Source organism: Aquarana catesbeiana, linkage group LG02, assembly GCF_042186555.1.
Source record: "Aquarana catesbeiana isolate 2022-GZ linkage group LG02, ASM4218655v1, whole genome shotgun sequence".
NCBI classification, from domain to species: Eukaryota; Metazoa; Chordata; class Amphibia; order Anura; family Ranidae; genus Aquarana; species Aquarana catesbeiana.
Genome location: NC_133325.1, coordinates 664,749,127 through 664,776,564, shown reverse-complemented (window position 1 = coordinate 664,776,564; position 27,438 = coordinate 664,749,127). Strand labels below are relative to the sequence as shown.

The following is a 27,438-nucleotide window of genomic DNA, read 5'->3' as shown; positions in this document are numbered from 1 at the left end:
ATGGCCGCTGGCTTTATCACGGGAGCGTGCCCGCAAGCACTTAACACCATGCGAGGGAGCACGCATGAAGGTGTTGAGTCTTTGCAGGGGGGAGCCGAGACAGCTGCCGAGGGACACCAGAAGAGCAGGTTCGGGGCCACTCTGTGCAAAATGAGCTGCACAGTGGAGGAAAGTATAACATGTTTGTTATTTAAAAAAAAAAAAAATTATCTTTAGTCATCTTAAACTTTGCATTAGGTTCAGGAATGGGATAGTAAGCACTATTGGGACAACAATGTTGCCAACATTCATCCTATTAACTCACTCCAACTTGCAGGGTTTATGCCAATGGCATCGTCACTGTGTTTTAGAGGTACACAAGTAGATGTTTGCATGCTTTAGGCAGTAATTTTATTTTCAAAGAACACTCCTGCTCAGTACCCAAAGGTGTCTGGAGGGGGACCGTGCTGAGTTAGGCGCTCCTGAGATGTGTCCACAAGTAGCGAGCAGAGCTGCACGATCGTCAAGAATTGTTATCGCAAATTTTTTCCCCCGTTGCAATCTTGATAAATGTTTCACGATTCTTGCTATGCAAAGAATTCTCTGCTCTTCTGAAGCCACAGCCGTCAAAAGAAAGGAAGAAAATAAACAGGCAGTCTGCCAAGAATCAGAATTCTTTAGCAGTTGAACTAAGTCTAAACATTGTAACAATTTGTTAATGGAATAGACTTGGCGTGTAAATGAATTAAGTTTAACCACTTAATGAATTAAAAAAAAAAAACAACTAACCAGTAAAGTTAATTTTTTTTTTTTTTTTGTATAATGTGAAAGATTTTACGTTGTGAGAATCGTGAGAGAATCATGATCTTTTTATTCCAAGCAAAAAATTGTGATTCTCATTTTGGCCAGAATCGTGCAGCTCTAGAAGTGCGGTATCTGGGGTAATGAAGATACCGGCTGATGGCGAGTAAAGTAATATTAATGCCACTGGCTTTTGAGCCGGCTACGTTGTTTGGGGTGGGAGTAGGAGGTGATAGGTAATGCGTTATGCAGTGCCCTTTGGGAACCGGAGACGGTCCAAGTGGTGAAGCCCCTTCATCCATTGTAACTCAAATGTGTGTACACCAATCAGAGGCAAGCTCCGCTTGACAGTGAACCTGTGCGGCAACCTGGGTGTTCCTAATTCATGTGGTAGTACCACCACCTGGACCGTCCATAACTGCTGAATTGGAGGAGGTGGGGTGGAGGGAAGGAATCGTACCTCCTATGGAAGGTATTATGACTGGGGGCATTATGTAGGGTAGCTTTGGTTCATAGGTCCCAGGTGCACCGTCTGGGGAGGTATATATGGGCTGCTATGTGGTACAGTAGCTAGCCTTCGGGGTGATAGTGTTTACCCCCAGTCACGTGGGGGGGGGGGGGGGGGACGACCCATTAAATTTGTATAGATAAATTGGAATCGTATCATCACAGAGTGGTACTGTGGATACAAGAAATAAGTAGACATATGCCACGTCCCGATATATTATATTTGGAAAATAAGTTTTTGGATGATGAACTTTATAGGCATAACGCTTAATACATAAATTTATAAAGTATATACATTTATTTATTTACAGGAACATATGAAACATTCTTGAAAACATTGACTATCCACAATTGTGCCTTGAAGCATACAACACACCACCTAATGTATCATAGAAAATTGGAATACTTAGTAATGAGAGAGGTCACTCTCCAAGAATTTGAGGTAGTAACGTAATTTTAGAAGAGGCGGTGTCGTGGTTCGGCTCAGCTCTACATGTTATGTGTATTCAAAAATGCTTCTTCAGGAGCTTGGGGCATATTATTATTGTGGTCAAAAAAGTAGACTAGGGACCAAAGTCCACAGCGCAGCCAAAGATTCAGGGATATCTCACCAGATGAATTCCCAGCTAGTCTGCGAAATAACGATCACAGTAAACTTATGGCGATTGAGAGCTACTTGCATAGCCAGCAGGGAAAAGAAAAAAACGATCAACGATGAAAATCCCCTGCAGGGCTCCGCTGTGTCACAGCCACAAAGCGTGGTAAAGATTGGCTGGATTTTCATCGTTGACTCCATATGAAAACAGAATACTGGAGATGTGTGAATAGTGGGGGATCCCATATATTTCCTGAACTATCTTTTTTTTTTTTTTTTTTTTCCATCAGGTTTTCCAAAATATCTTGAATGGTTTCTTTTTCTTTTCCCTGCTGGCTATACAAGTAACTCTCAATCACCATAAGTTTACTGTGTGATCGTTATTTCACAGACTAGCTGGGAATTCACCTGATGAGATATCCCTGCGCCTTTGGCTGCACTGTGGACTTGGGTCCCTTGTCTACTTTTTTTGACTACAATAATAATGTGCCCTAAGCTCCTGAAGAAGCGTTTTTGAATACGCGTAACATGTAGAGCTGAGCCGAACCACGACACACCGCCTCTTCTAAAATTACGTTACTACTTAAAATTCTTGGAGAGTGACCTTTTGGGTTTCTTGTTACTAAGTATTCCAATTTTCTATGATACATAGGTGGTGTGTTGTATTCTTCAAGGCACAATTGTGGATAATCAATGTTTTTAAGTGTTTCATATGTTTCTGTAAATACATACATTTATAAAAAAGTATATAAATTTATTAAGTGTTATGCCTATAAAGTCCATCATCCAAAAACGTATTTTCCATTAAATTTGTATGACTCCCCCACCCTCTAAGTATGGGGCACACAATAGGATATTAGTCTGGTGGGTTCTATAGTATGGTTAATACCCTGGTATGTGTTGAACAATACATTTCATCCGACAGTATTCCTGCACAGGGTGCAAGATCATCCGTCTGCAAATGCAGAGTAGGGTTGTTCCCTTGGGATTACATAGGGATGTATGCTAGAGTCTCTGAATAGTTGCAACGTGGCTTTTAGAACTTGTGGATGGAAGGGGATGGGTGGGGTATTAAGATTTCCCACAGTTAGTTGAACAGGGTTCATTTAAGCCCCATTTAGGGGGAGGAGGTTATGGGGTCAGCTGGAGATTCCAGCATACATCAATTCAGTGCAGCTTATTTTGCAGCAGACCCTACATATACAATACCTACAACCGAATCATCAACTATCCGTGCTATGTGTTATGCAATTGCAATGTCTAAATCTGGAACAAACAAAAGCCCCCATGGAAGTTCTTGCATTCGTTGTGGATAAACCATCATATAAATTTAAATAGGGACCCTTCGTTGAGCGAGGTGCAGCGTGCAAAGATGCCTAGGTGTGTGACGGTGTGGTAGGCCTGGACAGTCTCACAGACATGTAGTTGTGTGCAGCCACATAGCAGGGATGCGGGTGAACAGTGGCGATACTGGCAGGATGTTCTTCCATCAGGTACAGTCTAGGTGTAATAGAGGCAGTGGTATCTGTAGTAATTGCCCCGGACCACTAGAGACAGGTGAAAGGTTGTAAGCATGGAGGAACAAACCAAACAGGTCTTGCCACAGTTAACATTAAGGGGTGTCTGTGGTACATTCAGTTGTCGCTTCGAGCCCTTCTTGGGTGCAGTGATTTCAGTCGGGCTTGAACTGTTGTGGGAGCCTCGGGTGGCAGTGTGGGATCTGCTCCCTGAAGAGGATAGTTGTCTACGGAACCGGGTGTCCTGTGCATCCATGGGTTCTTCACGACGCGGTTCCCGTCTTGTAGTGGTGTGGTGGAATTCGGCATACCAATTTGGGACATCCATCACTGGAATGCCCAAGGTGTTGCAAAAGGGCTGGAGGTACTCCGGTACCCGCAGCAGTGCCGTACGGCCTTGAGTGGAGGCCGAGAAGCAAAAGGGGAATTTCCATCTATAATGTATGCTCTTGGAATGCAGGGTGTCTGGCAACGGTTTCAGATCTCTACAGTGTTGCAGGATAATGCTGAAGAGGTCTTGGTATATGTGGCTATCTGAGCCCCCAAAAGAAAGCTGTATTCTGTTCCTCGCTTTTCTGAGTATTTCCTCCTGTCAGTTTATAATCCTCGAGGCAGCAGATTGCATCCCTGGGAGGATCAGTTTCTCTCCCTTTAGGCCTGATCTGTTCCATCTCCATGGCTGTCTAAGCAGGTTTATCCAGGAGATTGTTGAATAGGCCAATGACACAAGCCGTAAGCTGCTCTGTTTCCACAGATTCAGGCAGGCTGCGGACACGCAGGTTATGGCGCCAGCCTCTGTTATCTAATTCCTCCATATGGCGCTGAATGTCTCTCAGTTGGAGGGTGTGTGCATCTAGCCTATGGTTCACTCTGTGGAGGACCATGTCATGCTGTGCTCTAATCCTCGCCACTTCATGGACTCTGTCAGCAATGGAGTGTATATCTAGGCGCAGGCCAGATATGGCTGCCGACAGTGTGTCCTTTATATCCGCCGCTATTGTGCACAGATCATGAAGGCTGGGGATGCTGTTGGGGATGAGCCGTGCTCTCCCCGACCCTGGTGCAGTGTGAATGGGCGGTGTTCCGGTCAGTGATGGGGCTGCATCCTGTGACTGACCATGGCGGGAAGCCGCCATATTGTTCCTTTGGGTCTGGAACAACTCCGGTATGTTCTGGCTTAATCCGTTTTGTTGCTCGCAAGGAGAGCAAGAGGCGGAAGAGTTCTGAGATGCTGTCCCCAAGTTTGTATGGCGATCTGGGGTGATTCGTACCTCCTGTGGAGCGATGAATACCTGTAGCAGCGAGGGCTCTGGTTTCAAGCGGCCATCTTATAGCAAGATCAAACTACGCCCCCTCCCAATTTTAGGCTTTATGCCACAATGCCAGCAGCATTATGCACTTTTTAACAATGCATATAATTTACACTTTTTTTTATAGATAAACTTTGCAGCTGCTGCATGCACTACTTTGAAATACAACATGGACACCTTCTCCATCCCCTCGTGTCGTGTGTACATACCTTGGCTATCCACAGGCTACGTTCTCACAGTTCCCGGTCAGGCCTCATTCTCGGCCTCCTCTGGCTCTTCGTATCATGTGTTCCAAATTTGAGCTGATTTGTAAGCAACTTTGGGATGTTTTTCTTCCCCCTTTTTTTTATACATATATTTTTTACAGATACACATGCTGTGCCTGCTCCTGAGAAAGTAGAGCTTCATCCACGAAACGTGTAGAGCTTTTTAGATGCAGTTTTTCTTGTTACAATCATGCAATTATATATGAATTTTTTTGAATTTTGGCCAAATCATGTATCAACAATTTATGCATATCGGCTCATTTTAATATTTTTTATTTTTGTAAATGCATTATGTTTTTTACGTTTACCTCCATGAATAAAGCAAATGTGCCATTGTGCATTAATTTTACCATCTGTGTGTCACGCGCCTCATTTTAAAATCCTAACTTTTCTCCTTTTTTCAGTGTTAGGATTTTAGGAAAGTTTTCAAATGTGCCATTTCCCAAAGGTCAGTAAACTGCTTCTAAATGAAAAGTTGCATTTTCGCTTTTACGGCAAACCGGTAAAATAGTTGGTATTACCATTTTTTTTTCTTTCCCTTCTATCCAAGCATTGTAATGGCTAAAACAAATAAAAAGGCATAAACATCGGCAGGGGAAGTAGGTGGTTTGTAAGGCAAATCAATCTTGACCATACACTACAGTATTGGGCAATTAGCTAGTTTTGCAGCTTTTGAATAAGAGCATGATTGTAAAGATCAAGCCAAATAAGAATCCTGTGTGTGGCCTTTCCTTGGCATAATAACATCTAGTACAATCTGAGATGTCGTGCAACAAATCTTTTCTAGATATTAAAGTGATTGTAAAGTCTATTTTTTTTTTTTTTCCTGTAAAAATAACATGTTGTTATACTTCCCTGTTGTGTCGTGAATTTGCACAGAGCAGCCCAGATCCTCCTCTTCTCGGGTCCCTGGTGATCCTGGCCCTTCCTTCTGTTCAGCTTGCTGTGGAGACACCCAAGCAAAGTCACAGCTCCCTGTGTCCATTCAGACATGGAGCCCTGACCTCCCCCCTCCTGCGGCATGCTGAGAGGCTGAGCACTTGGGCATCTGAGTGGATCCCAACATTAAAGTTGTGATCCCTCCAGTGTCTGGACAAGCTGAGTGATGCCAGCCGACAGTGGATTTTTGCCAGCTGTCGGCTGAATCTGGGTAACAGGAGTGCAGAACTAAGTGCAGTGACCACAGGAGACGTAGAGTCAAAAGAGCTTTGGCCCTACTTCTCCTATTATTTACTTTATAGTTACTATGAACTAGTAAAAGTGCTTAACCTAATATTTAATGTAATCCCCTGCGCATCAGTACTCAGACCAGGAAAAGGAGGGTCTGTTAAGGAAATGATTAAGAGCTCCAATCGAGCCCAAGGTTATCTGCTTTTGTCTCTAATTGGAAAGTGTGGATATGCATGCATATAAAAGTAAACACTCTGAGACACGCTGAGCTCCGTTACTTCTTACACTTCTGATTTATTCAAGGCGGTGCTAATGTTTTATACACAAAAATACGTCATTGCTATGTTAGTCTAATAGGTACATCTCATTGGTTAAGATAGAAAAGAAGATGGAGAATCTTCATAACGAGGTTTGGCTGTCCTTTGTTTTATCTTCAGTTCCGCGTTCTTCTGATGTGTGGGATGTAGGGGGTACCCGCCATTTTGAGAAAATATAGGAACAGAGCAAATCTGTATACTTATATAATGAGTAAGGTAGAAAAATATGTATGCACATAAGAAAATAGACATTTTCAGATTATTATTATTATCTACATCACATTCCCTCACAGGTCAGCACTCTGACTCAATCAGGGATTTTCTAAATTGTACTTAACAGGACAGAGGATTTCATATTTGACTAATTAGGTTATGCTACCACACATGGCAATGGGTGGAGCTCAAGAGGTGGTCCAGTGTGGTGTGTGCATTGCCGTCATTGCGCACGTCTACATGGGTACCATTTTTACAAGTTCCGGGCACAAGTACATGTGCTTTCAGAGCTCTTGAGGTTCCTGCACTGGTACCTGCTCACGACTTACCGATCCAGTGACTTTCTGCCTTCGCAGCTGCATCTACTTGGGCACCAGGCACAGCAAGTATTGTGCCCCCTGTCTACTGGGTGTGATTAACAGTGTGTCCTCGCATGGGCAGACACTCCTCTCAGGTGGGTGGCTGATGACTTCTGTGTTTCACATGCCTATTAACCTTCAGCAAACCATAGCCTCAGGCAGAGGCAGAGAGGAGGGGGAAAAAGACAAAAAGGTGGGCTCCCAAATCTCAATTAGGGGAGAGGTTGCCCTGAAATGGCTCACCAAAGAGTCACATTGGCTCAGAATTACTGCCCTTTTTGGTGTTTTCACATTTTAGGGACAGAATCCTCCATTTCCTTTGTGTCAAGGGAGGTGTTTTTTGCACTCATATCTAGGCTGCGTGATCAGCTCTCAGGGGTTCTCACTGGCCTGGAATGCTTGCGATGCAAATGTAAGCAATCCTCTTCCCCCTTCTCTCCATTTGAGGTAGGATGAAAAATTGGAGTAGAATCCTGCTGATGAACAAGAGAAAGCTGTTGTGGGCACGCCCTCCCAGGGGGGAATCTCGGGGACCAGGGCTTTCTCAGACTCAGAAGAACATTGTGGACTTCCTGGAAGGTGTGGGGTACACCAGGGCTCAACAAATCCCAGGTTGCCATGGCGACCAGAAACCGCATTCTGGCGCCACTCACTGCAGCTCCCATTTAACGACACCCCAGAAATGAAGCTCTGGGCACCGGGCAGCCAATCCTTCTCTCTCTCCCAGGCTGGTCTCCATGGTTTCACCAGAAGTAGGCAGGAGTCTGATGTTTGGCTGTGACTGACATGGTCGGGGGGCCAGGCTGGGCTTCTTTTCCTCAGGCCGCTGTCCCCTCCTCTTCCCCAATGCTCGGGCAGGTTTCTGAGGACTGCTTCTCTCTGGGAGAGCTGTGTTGCTCTTCTGCTGCCCCTGTGCCTGAACTCCATCGCTGTCAAGCTGGCCTTCCTCTCCCTGGAGCCCACCCCCCTGTAGCCTCCACCTGACAGAGCAGGTGGACTGGCAGTACTCTCAGTGGGAGGTTTTCTGGTGGATGATGGAGCAGGGGAGCTGCCTGGTCTGTGTGTTCCACTGTTCCTGTGACATGCTGAGCTGTAACTCTGAAATGTTAGTGTGTTGTGAGGTGGAGGAGGGGAGAGGAGTCCTGCTGGCCAAATCTGAATTTTTCTGGCTCCATAGGTGTTGTGTCTGATGTATACTGATATGCTTTAGATGAGTCCTTCTGTTTCCTCTAGTAAAGCCTTGTGTACAATTACCACGTTTTATGGACAGCTGGTCTTGAGTATTTCATGGTGACCTGAAACCCACCGGAGGAAGGGGAGGGGGACATGTAGGCAGCAACAGGCAGCAGAAGATCAGCAGCACTGAGACACTTCTTTTTATCCTTTTTTTTTTTTTTTTTTTTTTTTTCTTTTTGTGTATTATTTAAAGTGTCACTAAGGCTTTGTTTAGATGTGCAGTTGGGTGGTAAAAATGTTGTGGTAGAGCAATGTTTTTGCCACCCACCAACCTTAAGCTGCAATATGCAGCAGATTAGGATGTTTTACATGCCACTGTCACAATGCAATTGGCATAATGAGTTTCCCCCTAGAACAGGTTTTTGTCATTCTTTCTGGCCAGCTTACAACCCTAACGATATTGCATCGGGGTTATCGGCTGGCTGGTCGCTCTGCTGTAGGTTAGGGGGTCCAAAATTCTTGCCTTGCCCCGGGCGCTGACAAACTACACCTAAAAAAAAAAACAAAAAAACTTTTTTTTTGCTGGCTCTTAGATTCAAAGCAAATTTGTCAAGCTCTGGTGTTCACTAACCTGAAGTTACTGCTTCTGGAATCCTCTTCCCCTAAAATCACTGTCCTGACAGATGCCAAAGCATAGTCCTTTCCAGTGCATTCTCAGTTGCAAGAAGGTGTCGTCGATGCCTGTGCTCACCAGTACCCCTTGAAGGAGAAATTTAACAAAAAATGGTGTTCTCAGTATACTTTTTGTTCAGATTAAATAAATCTTATGTCTTTTACTAAAGATTTCCATGAAGAGGAACAGCTATGAGTTTTCAATATGTTTTTGTGTCCTGGTGACTACCACCAGGCTAAAAAAAAAAAATGGTGTTCTGCAGCTGTTTTCTACTTGGATAAGACCTTAATGGTCGAAGTCTGTAAAGATGCCACGGATAAGAAGTAGAAGGCCCTCTTTAGGGGTTTCTTCTCTATGGTAGACATACTCTGCAGCCTGTGTTGATTGTAGTGGAAGTTTGCCAGGCCCTTACAGTCTGGGTAAAGTGTATGCTCCATTCCAGAGAATTGGACCTAAAGGATCCTGCCATTTGGCAAATTCTGAAAATTTTCCAAGAACCCTGAGTTTAGCGGTAAATGCCTTTTGAAAGGGTATGTGCCATGTCTGTCTTCACTGGAAGAATCCTATGGCTCAAATGTTAGTTGGCAGAACTTTTCTGTAAGAAGCAAATTGAGGCTGCTGTTTGAGGGCAAACGGTTGCTTGGACCATCCTTGGATGCCTTTTTAAGCTAAAGCCTACATCCCAATTGCATAAGAATTGGAACCCCAAGTCCCCCTATTCCAGTAGCATGTCCTTCCTACAATAAAGAGGGACATCTAATGGCCTTTGACAATGCCTGCCTCTCTTTGGGGTTGTTGAGGACTGGTGTTATCACCTTTTGTGGGGTATCTGGATGATTAACTTTATTGCTATCACAAGGGATGAACAACATCCCTTGTGACAGCATGAGCCATGAGAGGTTCTCTATATAGAGAGATCTGGGGTCTCATCTGGTCTCTAATGCAGCCGATCAGACATAGATCGGTCTGATCGGCTGCTCACCTGGCCGCTAACAGCCAGGTAAACGGGCGGAACTGTAAGTGACGACCTACTCTTCGCTCCTGGTTTCCGCGGACACAGAGGAACTGTAGTTCCTCTCTCTGTTCTGTGCAGCCATCCCCGCTGGCTGCAGCGCTCCGCGATTGGATGGTAGAGCCTGAGCAAGAGGCGAGAGGAGGGTGGTGCCTCCTCCTGCCGCCCGCAGAAGTGATTGAGTGGCTATTTGGCCACTCAAATCACTTCTGTTAAAAACGGAATCGCCGACTGAAAAAATTACTGCCTGTAGGTGCAGTCATCATCCCAATATAACTACTTTAACCCGAGGACATCCATGGGCGTCCTACAGGCGTGTAGGAGCTAGATTTCTTTGGTTGAGAGAAATTATTCCTCTGGGTGTCCCAATGTACATGGCAAGCAGAGTTCCACTCACATTTGGCACCTTTCAGGGGGGTACATGTTTTTGACAGGTAACGTTCCCCACTTTCGGGAGAGAGGGCCTAAGGAGAAAACTGGTAGGGTCTGCAACCCTTAGTGCAGTGCACACACAGGCATTCGGTCAGTGTGTATAGCTGTCTATCTGACAGAAGCTGGTCTCATGACCGGCTTTTGTCAAAGGGACATGGTGGAAAACCAGCATCTTATCAATTTACATGCTTTGTTTGAGTCTCAGCACTGCTAGAAGTGTAGCTAGCTGTTAAGATTCTGTATCTATCTATGGCACTAAGGGGGCACATTTCTTTTTCATACATCATGGGACAGGCTAATATTCATTACCTACTGGTTATACTCTATCTCCAGGTGAATGGACCAAAGGTCTTCAGACAGGAAGTGATTCCCTATATAACCCCTCCCACACAGGAAGCACTTCGGTTTTTTTTTTTACTAGTGTCTGCAAGGTGGATGGCATGGTTTGTTTGAGCTCTCTGAGCTCTGGGTCTCTAGTCTCACAAACAGTTCTTAAATGAACCAAGGGATTGACCAATCAGATCCATTTGAGACAGGCTTTATATGCTTAGATAAATGGTACCCAAGCCTCGCAAAGAAAACTCAAGATCCTGCAAGGTTTTGACTGTAATGCGGCCTCCGGGCGCTGGACCCTGTGAAGTGGAATCCTGGACACCACATCGCTAAGCAATTCCTGCTGGGTGCTGCACAGGTCCAAGGGAGTGGACCCTAAACAGTAGAGGAATGTCATTTTCAGTTTGTGGCCCTACCCTTCAGGCTGGCTACAGCTCCCCGGGTGTTCACAAAGGTCCTAGCACAAGTTCTGGGTCTTTTAAGGGCCCAAAGGATCCTGGCGCCTGGGTATCTGGATGACCTCCTACTCGAAGATCACTCATTACAGGCTCTAGAACAGAGCATAATATGCACAGTGCAGTATTTGAAAAGCTTAGGCTGGATCATTAAATACCAAAAAGTCAGCCTTGAAACCAGCTTAAAGTCTAAAGTATTTAGGTCTGATCCTAGATATGGTTCAAGCAAGAATGTTCTTGCCACCCGTAAGGATCTGTGCCCTGAAGGTTCAAGTGCATCAGATAAGAGGCACCAGACAACCCTCCATTCGGCTCTGTATGAGTCTTCTAGGGAGGATGGTATCCTCCTTCGAGGCAGTGACCTATGCCCAGTTCCATTGCAGGCCTTTATAACAAGACATCTTGTTGGCCTGGAGCAGAAAAGAAAAAGCCCTGGATTATCCAATGTGCTCATCTCCTCTGGCACGCTTAAGCCTAAACTGGTGGTTGCAGGATCAGAACCTGTGAAAGGGAAAATCCTTTCCCCTCGTAACTTGGAGAGTACTGACTACTACAGATGCCAGTCTCTCAGGCTGGGGAGTGACCCTAGAAGGGCTCACAGCTCAGGGGAAATGGTCAGGGACAGAACAGATCCTGCCCATCAACTTCCTGGAATTACGGGCAGTACGTCTGGCCCTAAGGTCCTGGACGGTTGAGCTTCAGGACTGCCCTGTTTGGGGTTAAGCCCGACAATGCCACCGCAGGGGCCTATATAAACCACCAAGGCGGTACCAGGAGTCGTTCAGCTCGGAAGGAGGTGAACCACCTCCTAGCCTGGGCAGAGGGACATGTGCCGATTTTATATCGGTAGTCCATATCCCGGGAGTAGAGAACTGGAAGGCAGATTATTTCAGCCGCCAGCAGATCTACCCGGTGGAATGGTCCCTACACCCAGGGGTGTTCCAGGAAATTTGCCAGCGTTGGGGATGGCCAGTGGTCGACCTTTTGGCATCTGGATTTAACAACAAGCTATAGCAATTTGTGTCCCGAACAACAAGTGTTCCTCTGGCAATCGGAGCAGATGCTCTGATAGTTCCACGGAGACAGTACTCCCTAGTGTATGGGGATCACTTCCTTTCTGAAGACCTTTGGTCTTCCAGTGTCCATTCACCTGGAGATGAAGTATAACCCAGTATGATTTAAATTTTTGCTTGACTCTGTGTCCCATGATGTACTCAAAGAAAAGGATTTTACCGGTAAGTATCACGAAAAAATCCTATTTAAAGGGTCTTGAGGTAAATTAATATCACAAAAAGATATAGTGCTAATCTCTGTCTGAAATCTGGTTAACTTCAGACACCTCCAAAGCAAGTGTATTAAAGCTGTTGTATACCGCTGGACGTTTTTTGTTTTGTTTTGTTTTTTTTTCTGCAAGGTAAAGTCATAATGTGCTAGTATGCATCGCATACTAGCACATTATGTGAAACTTGCCTTAAAACAAAGCTGTTCCAGCGCCGCAATATCAGTGATGCAGCTGCATCCAACTCCACTCGTCTTGCTTCCGTGTTTGCGGGCTCCGGCTCTGTGATTGGCCGGAGCCGCAATGACATTACTCCCGTGCATGCGCAAGGGAGCCACCATTCACGGCACAGGGCTTAAAAGGAACAGCACGAGCAGCCGTTCCTTCAGAGCGCGGGCACCAGTGCTGCATGTAATGTAAATACCTCCTAAACAGTACACGATTAGGAGAGGAGATATTTACATTACCTACAGGTAAACCTTATTTTAGGCTTACCTTTTAAGTAAATGCCAGCAGAGGAAGTTTACTTCCTCTTTAAGTCTCCTTGGTCTCTATTACACTTGGGGTCAAGCCATTCCCTTGTTGCACTTTACTCGCAAGGTTTTCTTTTTGGTGGTCCTTACCTCGACCCAGTTTCCCAGTCTCGCACCTGACTTTGCTTTCCTGCAAGGAACCTTTCCTGGTTCTTGACCAGAATGAGCTGTGAGGGGCTATGTCTGGGCAGGGAGTCCTGCCATTTCCATTAACCTGGAGGTGGCAGTATAACCCAAGTAGTCATGAATATGAATTTAGTTTTGTACTGTGAATTACTCCAAAAAAAGGATTTTACAGGAAAACTAAAAATCCTCATAGTTCTTACAGAGAATAGAGGATCTCTTGAATGGGATGTTACTCATTGTCCAATCACAGGCTGGTAAGGGTGGGGGGGGGGGGGGTCCTTACCAGAATGCAGTGTAGTAGTCAGGAAGGTCCAGAGCAGTGAACTCAACTGCGGCCCTTTGCTTGGCTTTATCTGGCTCTTGGGGCCCCGCCTGAATTCTGAAGGGCAGTATACTGGCCCTTTGTTTAGAAAGTTTGGACTACAGACCATTATTTGAGGATTACAGTTATAAATATGCCTTAATTGAATAAACGATATTTAATCCTCTGCTTTCAGACGCGTGGTCATAGTAATGGAGATGGAAGTACTGAAGGAAGCAGATTCGGTTAATGGGAAGATTGGGAATCCGCAACCATACAATGATGGTAACATACTTTTTTTTTTTTTTAATTTGTAGTTATAATCATCTCTGTCCATTCAAGTATGTCCACATTATTTCAAGTGGCTTTTAACATTATTCATACCTTAATAATCCTAAAACTAACCTTATCCTTTCCTCATCCTTTGATGCGCCTTTTTAATCTTAATCATCTTCACAAGAAAGATCAGGATCTTTATACTATTGTAAAGGTGTATTTGGTAACCTATCAACTACAGTGATGCTGACAATCAACATGTTGCTATATTTTTTTATTGTACAGGGCTAAACATTTGGATTCCAGTGAAAAATTTGATTACTCTTGATTTCTTTTAAGCTCCAGTGCATCCGGAAAGTATTCAGTGCTTCACTTTTAACCACTTTTTGTTACAGCCTTATTCCAAAATGGATTCAATTCCTATATTTTTCTCAATTCTTCAAACAATACCCCATAATGACCACATGAAAGAAGTTTGAAATCTTTGCAAATTTATTAAAAGTAAAAAAATGAAAAAAATCACATGTACATTAGTATTCAGACTTTGCCATGACACTCAAAATTGAGTTCAGGTGCATTCTGTTTCCACTGATCATCCTTGATGTTTCTACAACTTGATTGGAGTAGTAAATTCAGTTGGTTGAACATGATTTGGAAAGGCACACACCTGTCTGTATAAGGTCCCACAGTTAACAGTGCATGTCAGAGCCAAAACCAGGCCATGAAGTCCAAGGAATTGTCTGTAGACCTCAGACAGGATTGTATCGAGGCACAGATCTGGGGAAGGGTACAGAAACATTTTTGCAGCATTGAAGGTCCCAATGAGCACAGTGGCCTCCATCCATAGATGGAAGAAGTTTGGAATCAGCAGGACTCTTCCTAGAGCTGGCTGCCCGGCCAAACTGAGCAATCGGGGGAGAAGGGCCTTAGTTAGGGAGGTGACTAAGAACCTGATGGTCACTCTGACAGAGCTCCAGCAATTCTCTGTGGAGAGAGGAGAATCTTCCAGAAGAACAAACATCTCTGCAACACTCCAGCAATCAGGCCTGAATGGTAGAGTGGCCAAACAGAAGCCACTCCTCAGTAAAAGGCACATGACAGCCCACCTGCAGTTTTCGAAAAGGCGCCTGAAGGACTCAGACCATCAGAATCAAAATTCCCTGGTCTGATGAAGCAAAGATTGAACTCTGACCTGAATGGCAAAGGTCATGTCTGGAGGAAACCAGGTACCACTCATAACCTGGCCAATGCCATCCCTACAGTGAAGCATGCTGATGGCAGAATCATGCTGTGGGGGTGTTTTTTCAGCAGCAGGAACTGGGAGACTAGTCAGGATAGAGGGAAAGATGAATGCAGCAATGTGCAGGGACATCCTTGATGAAAACCTGTTCCAGAGCGCTCTGGACTTTAGACTGGGGCGAAGGTTCGTCTTCCAACAGTAAAAAGTCCCTAAGCACACAGCCAAGATAACAAAGGAGTGGCTACCGGACAACACTGTGAATGTCCCTGAGTGCCCCACCCAGAGCCCAGACTTGAACCCAGTTGAACATCTCTGGGGAGATCTGAAAATGGCTGTGCACCAACGCTTCCCATCCAACTTGATGGAGCTTGAGAGGTCCTGCAAAGAAGAAAAAGAAGAATGCGAGAAACTGCCCAAAAATAGGTGTGCCAAGCTTGTAGCATCATACTCAAAGACTTGAGGCTGTAATTGATGCCAAAGGTGCTTCAACAAAGTATTAAGCAAAGTCTGTCAATACGTACAGTATGTACATGTGATTTTTCTTATTATATTTTTTTTTTTTTTTTTTTTTTTTTTATAAAATTGCAAAGATTTCAAACAAACTTCTTTCACGTTGTCGTCATGGGGTATTGTTTGTAGAATTTTGAGGAAAATAATGAATTTAATCCATTTTGGAACAAAATGTGGAAAAAGTGAAGTGCTGTGAATACTTTCCGGATGCACTGTATGTAATCTATTGCATTGTTTACGACCCTTCAGACCACGTCCCTCCCACACGCTTTTTTTTTTGGTTTTTCTTTTCTACCCCTCCTTTTATCCCCATTTACTGTTTTTTTTTTTTTTTTTTTTTTTTTTTTTTTTTTTTTTACTATTTACACCAGTTATTTGTTGCTCTGTAGAAAATGCCTGTTTTTTAAAAGAAAAACCACAAACTCTCTGCTCTGCCCCTCCAACGCTACACTGGAGTGCCAGGCTGTGGAAGGGGGTGGGAGAGGCCTGCTCAGGCTCTCATTGGCATGTTGAGAGCCTAAGCCAACTGCCGGTCAGGCATCTGGGCGTATCCCAACATTGCGGTGGTCTCTGCAGAGCCTGGACTGGCTTTGACATTAGCCTACAGGGCGCTTTAGTCGGCTGAATCTGGGTCACAGGAGTGCAGAACTAAGTGTGCTCTGGTGATCCATAGGAGAAAGATGACCATAAGCTCTTTGACCATACTTCTCCTTTAACAGAATAGGAGAAGGCTTTAACGCTTATCAGGTTGTTTTTTTTTCAGTTTGTATCCAGCTGGAGAGATTTCCTGTTCTAGAGGTTCAGGAAATTAAATCTCTCCAATTCCCGTCCTAGAGCACAATCATAGGAAAAAGTGCCCCAACTGGAGAAATTTTCCTCACGTATTGCTCTAAAAACACAAGTAACCTTTTCGGATATAGGGGGAATCTAACTAGTGGGGATACAAGAGGCAAAAACTTACTTGATAAAAGGTCTCACCCTTATTAAACACATTTAACTTCTTCAGATCCTCGCTATAGCCGAATGACGGCTACAGCGCGGACCTACTTTGCCGGGAGTACGTCAATAGACGTCCTCCCATGCCAAAGCGGCCTGCGCGCCCCCTGCAAGGCATGGGCAGCGCGCTCTGTGATCAGCGAGTCTGGGACTTGGCTGATCACAGATCGGAGTAAGGGGTCGATCCCGACCCCTTACCACGTGATCAGCTGTCAGCCAATGACAGCTGAATGTGATGTAAACAGAGCCGGTAATCTGCTATTTTTTCTCCTTGCGCTGATAGCGTAAGGAGAAAAAAAAAGGCGATCACCAGCGGCTCTCAGAGGGACATCGGTCCCGATCAAGGAGAGCTGCCGCCAGCTCATCTGTGCCCACCTATGCCACCTACCAGTGCCCACCAGCGCCACCCATCAGTGCCATCGATGTCACCAATCGGTGCCTTATCAACAGTGCTGCCCATCGGCGGTGCTTTATCTGTCCCCACCAGTGCCTGTCTCATCAGCGCATATCAATGAAGGAGAATAATTACCTGTTTACAAAATTTTATAACAAACTATTAACCACTTCAGCCCCAGAAGAATTTAACCCCTTCCTGACCAGTGCTATTTTTGCAATTCGGTACTGCGTCACTTTAACAATTGCGCGGTCGTGCGACGTGGCTCCCAAACAAAATTGACGTCCTTTTTTTCCCACAAATAGAGCTTTCTTTTGGTGGTATTTGATCACCCTTGCGGTTTTTATTTTTTGCGCTATAAACAAAAAAAAAAATAGCGACAATTTTGAAAAAATGCATTATTTTTTACTTTTTGCTATAATAAATATCCCCAAAAAATAATTAAAAAAAACATTTTTTTCCCTCAGTTTAGGCCGATACGTATTCTTCTACATATTTGTGGTAAAAAAAAAAATCGCATCGGTTTATTGATTGGTTTGCACAAAAGTTATAGCGTTTACAAAATAGGGGATAGTTTTATGGCATTTTTATTATATTTATTTTAATTTTTTTTGTGACTGCGACATTATGGCGGACACATCGGACATTTTTTACACATTTTTGGGACCAATGAGTGCTATAAAAATGCACGGATTCCTGTGTAAATGACACTGGCAGTGAAGGGGTTAACCACTAGGGGGCGGGGAGGGGTTAAGTCAGTACTAGGGAGTGTTTTCTGACTGTAGGGGGGATGGGCTAGCTGTGACACTGTCACTAGGCAGAACGGGGAGATGCTATTTACATCACCATCTCCCCGTTCGTCCTCTCCGTGACTCACGTCCGGCATTTGCAATGGCACGGCGGGAAATTCAATGGGACTTACCTGTACGCCCATTTGCCCAGCCGTGCCATTCTTCTGACGTACATCGGCGTGCGCCGGTCGGGAATTGGTTAAACATTATTTTTTTTTTTTTTTTTCCCAAAATTTTCGATCTTTTTTTTGTTTAGCAAAAAATATAAACCCCAGCTGTGATTCAATACCACCAAAAGCTCTATTTGTGTGAAAAAGCGATAATTTAATTTGGGTACAGTGTTGTATGACTGCAGTTGTCATTCAAAGTGCGTCAGCACTGAAAGCTGAAAATTGGTCTTAGCGGGTGGGGGGTTTAGTAAGTGGTGCCCAGTAAGTGGTTAAAGCGATCGTAAAGTCTTGTTTTTTTGTTCTTTTTCTTTACAAATAACAAACATGTTATACTTACCTGCTCTGTGCAGTTGGTTTTGCACAGATTAGCCCAGATCCTCCTCTTCTCGGGTCCCTCTTCGGCTCTCCTGGCCCTTCCCTCCTGGTGAGTGCCCCCACAGCAAGGAGCTTGCTATTGGGGCACCCGAGCCGAGTCATGGCTCCCTGTGTCCATTCAGACATGGAGCTGTGACCCGGCCCCACCCCTTTCTCTCCTGATTGACTGACTTTGACAGCAGTGGGAGCCAATGGCGCTGTGCTGCTGTCTCAGCCTATGAGGGTGGTAGTCCCCAGGAAAGCCGTGTGTCTCATGCAACATCACTGGAACTAGATGGGGCTCAGGTAAGTATTAGGGGGGCTGCTGCACACAGAAGGCTTTTTATCTTAATGCATAGAATGTATTAAGATAAAAAAAACTGTCTTTACAACCCGTTTAAGTATAGTTTGCATAGTTGCACACCTTCAGTTTCAGAGTTCTAATCTGATGTTGTCTTTTGCCCAGATTTCATATTTTGGTGGGAGAGATCTATTGCACAAAACTAATGCATGTACCGTTTTATCGCTCCATAAGATGCACCTGACCATAAGACGCACCTAGGTTTTAGAGGAGGAAAACAAGAAAAAAAAATATTCTGAACCAAATGGTGTACTAAAATATTTTCCAGTGCCCATGAAAGGCAGACTGACCGTTGCCATAAACGCAGACTGACCGTTGCCATAAACGCAGACTGACCGTTGCCATAAACGCAGACTGACCGTTGCCATAAACGCAGACTGACCGTTGCCATAAACGCAGACTGACCGTTGCCATAAACGCAGACTGACCCGAGTGGCCGAATGCTCTGTCATCTGTCTCAGGAACAGTGTCAGGCCCAGCCGGGAGTTCGCCTAGCGCCCACGGGGGGGTATGGATGTCTGTCCCCCTCTCTCCTGTCTCTCTTCCGGCGGTGACGGCAGGGAACGTTGGCGGTGGGAGGGGGCGGTGCCTGTCATATATTCGCACCATAAGACGCAGAGGCATTTTCCCCCCTATTTCTGGGGGGGAAAAGTGCATCTTATGGTACGGAAAATACGGTATTTAACATCTGATACCCAGATTGTGAGTGGGGTGCTGCAGTTTCTGTTGAACAAAATTGAACAAATATATTTTTGGGTGACACATGAAACAAACCATACTTTATTCAGGGGAATCCATAAAGGGTGTCTACTACTGCCTGCCGATTACTTTCTATCATGCCTCCACACAACAAATATTGGTGCTTGGCCTGAATTTATGTACCTTTTTTTGGAGCCAGGTAAATTAATTTGAGGAAGGCATAGACGTTTGCCATGCGGAGGTGAAATGATGGACAATATGGACACTCCATACTCAGTGCAGCTTGGCTCTCTCCCCACAGCCACCAAAGGAGTTTTGTTCTGAGTGTGCCCCCCCCCCTCTCGATGTTGACAACAGGCAGTGGGTGTATCCATAGACATGACATGCTGCTAGTGGCTAAAGATTCCATCCTCTGCCTGCTTTCAGTCTTAAAGTGGTTGTGAATCCCACATGGGGAAAAAAAGACCTGCAAGACAAAGGCATAATGAGCTAGTATGCATAGCATACTAGCTCATTATGTAATACTCACCTGAGCTCAAAGCCCCCGCTGCGGTGCCAGTACACGGCACCGGCCGGCAACATTTTTCCCCCGGAGTTACTTCCGGGTATCGCGGCTCCTGCGCTGTGATTGGTCGGAGCCACAATTATGTCACTCCCATGCATGTGCGCCGGAGCCACCGGTAACAGCTTCGGCACACTCACTGAAGCAAACGGTACGTACATGCCATTGCTTCAGTGCGCATGTGCCGATGACATCAGACCATGCTGGTTTAGAAGATATCCGGGGTAGCTACAGGTAAGCCTTATTATAGGCTTACCTGTAGCAAAAAGTGGGTTGTAAGGTTTTATTACCACTTTAAAACCGTTACTGGTTGTGAAGAACAGCATTCTTCACAACCAATGACAGGTGGAGTGGGAGTAGTGGCAAACATGCCCCAGTTTGACAGCTTGCAGAGACAGGCACCCTGCCTGTCTCTGTGCGCCAACTTAGAGTTGGCTTTAATAGAGAAATAAGGCAAACCTTCTTTTTTTTTTTTTTTTTTTTTTTTTTTCTTTTCTACAATTTTCTTCTGGGTCACACGAATGCACCTTATTTTGCTCTCCTCTGTCCCAGAATCAGCAGACACTGGACTAAAGCTGATGTCACAGAGCTGCTCCAGGCTCTGGAAGGATCCTGACCATATTGTCAGGATCCATCCAGCTGCCTGATTGACAGCTGGCTCTGGCTGTCAGTGCGCAGCTGAGAGCCAAAGCCAGGTGCTCCCACCCCCTCTGCAGCCCGACACTCCTGTGAGTGCTGGAGGGGCAGAGTGGAGAGCAGTGACTGGCCAAGAACTAAGCAATCGGCCATGTGATCTTTCAATTCTCAGACTTAGAGCTGGCGTGGGACAGATGCAGCATTAGACTGATGCTGTAGCATGGAGGTAAGTGTGTTTTTATTTTGTGTTTTTTTTTTTTTTTTTTTTTTTTTTTTTTTTTTTTTTTTTTATAGCCCATACATCATCTTTACCTCCACTCTCAATGTCTACCAACTGGAGGTAGTTCTCTTTTTCCATTTGGTGTAACCATAGTGCCACTTTGTAAAAGTGGTGCTATTAAGAACTACCTCAATCTGCCACACATTTTGGTAAATCTACCAAAAGTGGCGGCATGGCTTTTTGAATCTTTCCCAGGATTTTTTTTTTAAGGGCCACCTTGCCAGAAAGTGGTGCACATGCTTCCCCTTCGTTGCCTCTGCCTTATCTTCATGAATAGTGCTAGAAGTGGATTCCCCCTTCACCTAACCTTTTCATATTATTTAAATATATAGATCCATGAAGGAGCCATACAATGGCTTTTGTCTTCCATCTGCTTTTTCCATACATAGAACTACCCACTTACAAACGACTTACAAACTTGTAATGACTCAAGATATTTGCCACCTGTTCAGAAAATGAATTTTATTTTTTTTACAACTCATTTTACATGTTAGAAAAGCTAGCTATATGCTGGGAGTTTTGTTTTCCAGTAGTAGTCCTGCTACTCTTTTTCTGGCAGTTTACCGGATGTTATGTATTGATTATAAACCCCACAATAACTCATCTGTGATTGTGCTTGTGTGCGTATTATTGCATCTGTTGTTCTCAGCCATCTGTTAGCATGAGACATGTTAGAGGAATGTATCATTTCATGTATCTGCTTTCTGAAATGGAGCATGACGTTGCTCGCTGACGTATTGTTTATACAATCAATTCTGAATGTTAGTCGTCTTCACTTTCAGCATTAATAGCACCCTATGATATCAATAGTTTAAGAGGCAAACATTTATAGCAAAACCGTATATTCAACAAGCTGTAGTTAAACTCTATCCACACGTGGGTAAAGTTGGAGAACACCAGTTAAGTATTCTTTGTATATTCTATAATGGGTATGTATATCACTTGTAATCCTTTTGAAACTTCTGTTATACTAACCCCCACCCCCGCACGGCAGTAACATTTTCACATCATGGTTATTAAGCCAATAGGATTTTTTATTTTGCAATTCGCATGTTGGCTTTGGTAAATTGTTTGTGGGAATGAGACTGTAAACAATTATGGCTCTCTCGGATCTTAACCCAGGTAGAGATTAGCTGTGTAATTGACCCAGCTTAAATATTTCAAAGGTAGCATCACTGTTGTCGTCCTATTCTCCCCCCATCAGCAAAAAATTAAAGTAGGTTTAAAGGCAGAAGGTTTTTTATCTTAATGCATTCTATGCATTAAGATAAAAAAAACTTGTGTAGCAGCATCCCCTAATACTTACCTGAGCCCCATCTCTGTCCAGCATTGTCTGAGTCCCTTGGCCGTCCAAGACTGTCGCTCCTGATTGGTTGAGACACAGCAGCGGTGCCATTGGCTCCCATGGCTGTCAATCAAAGACGGTCAATCTGGAGAGAGAGGGGTCGGGGCTGAACGGCAGCTCTGTGTCTGAATGGACACACGGAGCTGCACCTCGGCTCAGGGGCCCCCATAGCAAGCTGCTTACTATGGGTCTACTCGACAGGAGGGGTGGGGCCAGGAGCACCGAAGATGGACCTGACGAGGAGGATCCAGGCTGATCTGTGCATATCCACCACAATAGAGCAAGTATACCATGCTTGTTTAAAAAAAGAGGCTTTACAATCACTTTAAAGGGGTTGTAAAGGTGTGTGTGTGTGTGTGTGTTATAACACAAAAAAAAAAAAATTATACTTGTGTAAGGGTTTTGCACAGAGTGGCCCCGATCCTCCTCTTCTGGGGCAGCGCTCCTGCTTTTCTCGAGTGCTCCCATGGAGAGCCGCATTCTATGGGGGCACTCATATGGGTGCACTTCCCAGTCCTGCTGCATCCATTGACGCAGACAGCGGGACTCGGCCCCGCCCCCCGGCTCCCGTGTCACTGAATTTGATTGACAGCAGCAGGAGCCAGTGTTTCCCGTTGCTATCAATCTATCCAATGAGGACCCGAGACAGCGGCTGGAGCTGCTGTGCTCGTTCTCATCGCTGGAAAGATCGGGTTCAGGTAAGTATAAGGGGGGCTCCGGGGGGCTGCTGCACTACAGAATGTTTTTCACCTTAATGCATCGAATGCATTAAGGAGAAAAACCTTGAGGGTTTACAACCCCTTTTAAGTCAGAAGCTACACCTGCTGTTGCTGCTGACTTTTAATATTAGGACACTTATCTGTCTGGAATGCAGCGATGTCAGCGCATCAGTGATGTTTCCGGCACCAAATGGACCTAAAAGATGAGGATCAGAACTGCTTTGTGCAAAACTGCTGCACAGAAGGGGTATGTATAAAGTGTGTGTGTGTGGTGGTGTTGTGTTTTTTGTTTTTTGTTTTTTTTGTTTTTTTTTTGTTTTTTTAATATTTAACTTTCAAGTGTCTGACATTCGGGGACAATTGAGACTTTGGCTTTTGATGTTTTTAAATGATGGGCTTTGGAGTAGGGATTAATCATGGCTTTGACTAAAGACTCGGAACCATAAGAACAGAGCAGCTCCTAAAGTGGTTGTATACCCCCAATGCGCAAGTTGTACCTATAGGTAAGCCTATAATAAGGCTTACCTTGTAGGTACTGTAAATATCTCCTAAACGTGTGCCGTTTAGGAGATATTTACCTTGTAGTGCGCCGATTTCATCGGTGCATGCGCTGTGAAGAAATGTCCCTCCGTGCCGTTTCCTCACTAGCAAGTGAGGTGACCGACACCTCCCGCGTGCATAGTGACATCATGCGACTCTGGGCAGTCACAGACCTGGAGTCCGTGGCCCCGGAAGGAAGAGGAGCGAAGATGGATGCGGCCATCAGCGGGGACAGCGCAGGCTTTGATTGCAGGTAAGTGGCACATAATGAGCTAGAGGGTTTACTTCCTCGTTTGGGCAAAATCCTGTTTGTTACCACAAAAAGAACCCCACTTGGAAGACTTCCTCTTTATTCCTGTTCTGGTGACAACTCAGAATTTTGGAATTTTCTTCCCTTTCAGTGCTTTTGACATTGGCCACCAAAAGAAATTGAGAGAGTGCATTACCCCAGCAGGGACACCTAAGACCATAAAAAAAAACCTGACAGGGATGCTAACGTTTGATCGCTATATGCACATAAAAAAAAAAAATTGCGTTTTATATACACTAGAACTGCATTATTAATTGTTAAAAGATCGTGATCTCGATTCAATCCCCCCCACGATATTAATCCAGCATTTCGGCGATTCATGTAAACTCCTGCTTTATCAACAACATTGCTCAGCTGCATAAAGAATGCTAAAAACAAACATTGTATCTTTCTATTCATTTACAGATCAAAGTGTTGAAATTTGGTCTGTAATTGAAGTCGGTTTAAAGCAACATTGTCAGTTTTATTTATTTTTTTTATTGTTTCTCTGTTTTAACCCCTTATTAAGACCCCTTTCACACTGGGGCGGTTTGCAGGCGGTATTGCGCTAAAAATACCGCCTGCAAACCGCCCCTAAACAGCCTCCGCTGTTTGTTCAGTGTGAAAGCCCGAGGGCTTTCACACTGAAGCAGTGCGCAGGCAGGACGGTGAAAAAAGTCCTGCAAACCGCTTTTTTTGGAGCGGTGTATTCACCGCTCCTGCCCATTTAAATCAATTGGACAGCGCGGCAATACCGCGGCTATAGCCGCGCTGTACGAGGGATTTTAACCCTTTTTTCGGCCGCCAGTGGGGGTTAAAACCGCACCGCTAGCGGCCGAATACCGCTGCAAGAACGACGGTACAGCAGCGCTAAAAATAGCGCTGTTGTACCGCCGACGCCCCCACCGCCCCAGTGTGAAAGGGGCCTAACTCTTAATTTACTCTAATCAGCCTTATTAACTCCATGTTCTCCATTTAATTTTCATACTGATTTTTTTTTCTTATTCTATTTTATAAACTATTAACTTTTTGTTTGCTTTGTTCATTAATATTTTTACACCTTTAACATATATTTACATTTTCACATTTGATAATTGCCAAATTAAAAAAAAAATACATTTATTTAATTTGTAAAATAACTTTTCAATGCTTTTTACCATTGCTGACAGCTGAAGTGGAAACAAAAAAGTTGTGGTAGGTATCGGTAAGGCTGGGTTCACACTATTGCGAATTGGTTGTGGGTTTCCTTATGTTCAGTTTGCATGACAGGAGATTGTGACCCGCTCTCAATGGAGCCAGTTCACACATCTCTGGAGTGGCCACGGAGCGCACAGCATAAGAGTCCTGTGCCTCTTCTGGTCTGTTTCAGGTCTGAATTCTGCCCAAAAATTTGGACATGAAATGGTGAAAGGAGACGTACAGGACCCACTGCTGTGCCCCGCACCGCATATAGTGTGAACCCAGCCTAATTGGTATCGGCAAGTACCAATAAAAAAAGATCCTAATATAACTTAATGGTATTTTTTTTATTTCTTTACACATTACATTATTTTTAATTACATTTCTTTAAATTTGATTGAAGCAAAGAGTATAATGTCTTATTTTATTGCTATCTTGTTTGAGAACCTAATGTTCAGGGGCTGTAAGTCTTTAACCACTTAAGGACCGAGCCTCTTTCTGAGATTTGGTGTTTACACGTTAAACGTTTTTTTTTTTTTTTGCTAGAAAATTACTTAGAACCCCCAAACATAATTTTTTTTTTCTAACACCCTAGAGAATAAAATGGCGGTCGTTGCAATACTTGCTGTCACACCGTATTTGCGCAGCGGTCTTATAAGCGCACTTTTTTTTTTTTGGAAAAATGCACTTTTTTGATTTAAAAAATAAGACAACAGTAAAGTTAGCCCAATTTTTTTTTTTATATTGTGAAAGATAATATTACCCGAGTAAATTGATACCCAACATGTCACGCTTCAAAATTGCGCCCGCTCGTGGAATGGCGACAAACATTTACCCTTAAAAATCTCCATAGGCGAGGTTTAAAAAAATTCTACAGGTTGCATATTTTGAGTTAGAGGAGGTCTAGGGTTATAACTATTGCTCTTTCTTCCGATCACGGCGATACCTTACGTGTGGTTTGAACACTGTTTTCATATGCCGGTGCTACTCACGTATGCGTTCCCTTCTGCACACAAGATCGGCATGACGGGGCGCGTTTTTAAATTTTTTTTATTTTTTTTTTACCTTTTTTATTTTTACACTGTTCTTTTTTAGAAAAAATAATAAATTGTCACTTTTTTATTCATATTACAATGAATGTAAACATCCCTTGTAATAGAAAAAAAGCATGACAGGGCCTCTTAAATAAGAGATTGGGGTCAAAATACCTCAGATCTCATATTTACACTAAAATGCAATTAAAAAAAAAAAATGTAATTTTAAAAAAAGTCCCTTTTTAAGGGCTATGGTTGGAAGTGACGATGTCGCTTCCGCCCTGCAACGGTATGGAGACGGATGGGGGGGGCATCTTCCCCTCGCGCGTCTCTATACCCAGCCAGGGAGCAGACCCGATTGCCTCCACCGCTACCGACGGCTTCGGTAAGCGGTGGAGGGCACCGGAGAGCTGGGGGGGCCTCTCCTGCCGCCGATAAGTGATCTTGCAGCAAATCCGCCACAGAGACCACTTGTATTGGAAATCGGACCACTCACTGAAGAAGAGGATACTGGGATTATGGCACCTAGCTGCTGCCATAACAACGATATCCCTCTTCAAAGTGCTGACATATATCGGCGTGAGCCAGTCCGGAAGTGGTTAAAATAAAAACAGTTTTTCAGAATCGTGAGAAAATTATGATCTTTATTCTAAGCAAAAAAATTGTGATTCTCATTTTATCCAGAATCGTGCAGCTCTAATATGCACCCTGTTTTCCAGGTCAGACAGCAACAGCTCCAGCAGCTCCAACAGCTCCAGCAGCTCCAGCTCCTGTACCTGTACAGAGTAAACCAGTTCAGAACTCGGGTAAGTGGCATTTAGTACTATAGCTACATGTGTATTGTTAAATAACATGTGTGTGTTTCATTTTATTCATTGATTTTTTTTGAATGGTGATAAGTATAAGGATACACATTGGCCTTCTTTTAGAACACAAGACAAGGACAATGAGGGGTAGTAACCTATTGCAAACTGACACATTTCATCATATTGGAGTTAAGTTGACCACTTCTGCCCCAAAACGATTTACCCCCTTAATGACCAGGCCATATTTTGCCATACAGCACTGCGTCGGTTTAACTGACGATTGCGCAGTCGTGCGCTGTAAACAAGACTGACAATTTTGAAGAAAAACATTTTTTTTTTTTTTACTTTGCTATACATATCCAAAAAAATATATAAATACATTTATTCATCAGTTTAGGCCAATACGTATTTTGCTACATATTTTTGGTAAAAAAATTGCAATAAGTGTATATTGATTGGTTTGCACAAAAGTTATTGCGTCTACAAAATAGAGGAAAGATTTAGGGACTTCTTATATAATTATTATTTTTTTTTATTTTTTTAATTGTTTTTACTAGTAATGGTGGGGATCAGCAATTTTTAGCGGAACTGCGATATTGTGGCAGATCTGATTCGAAGTGACACTTTTTGGTGACCAGTGACACCAATACAGTGATCAGTGCTATAAAAATGCACTAATCATTGTATAAATGGCACTGGCAGGGAAGGGGTTAACACTAGGGGTGATCAAAGGGTTAATTGTTCCCTAGGGAGGTGCTTTCTAACTGTCAAAGGGACAGGCTGGGAGTAGAGAGATCGCTGTTCCTGATTGCTAGGATCAGAGTCTATGGGGATCCGCCTTGTTTACATAGGCAGGTCCCTGTTCTGCCTCTCTTTACCCCGATTGCGGGTGGCTGGCGAACA

General features: G+C 44.1%; 1 protein-coding gene and 1 non-coding gene across 3 annotated transcripts in view; both read left to right on the top strand.

The window, feature by feature from the left end:
* The window catches only part of RPA1 (replication protein A1), a 150,899-nt gene that overhangs the window by 52,623 nt on the left and 70,838 nt on the right, over nucleotides 1–27,438 (top strand). For both annotated transcript variants that reach the window (XM_073616621.1, XM_073616620.1), the window contains 2 exons: nucleotides 13,551–13,639; nucleotides 26,449–26,535. In XM_073616621.1, the coding sequence (XP_073472722.1) occupies nucleotides 13,551–13,639; nucleotides 26,449–26,535 (176 nt within the window). The remainder of the gene's footprint in view (nucleotides 1–13,550; nucleotides 13,640–26,448; nucleotides 26,536–27,438) is intronic.
* Nucleotides 9,008–9,119, top strand: LOC141130216 (U5 spliceosomal RNA). The gene has a single exon (XR_012242037.1). It is a non-coding gene; the product is annotated as a U5 spliceosomal RNA (small nuclear RNA).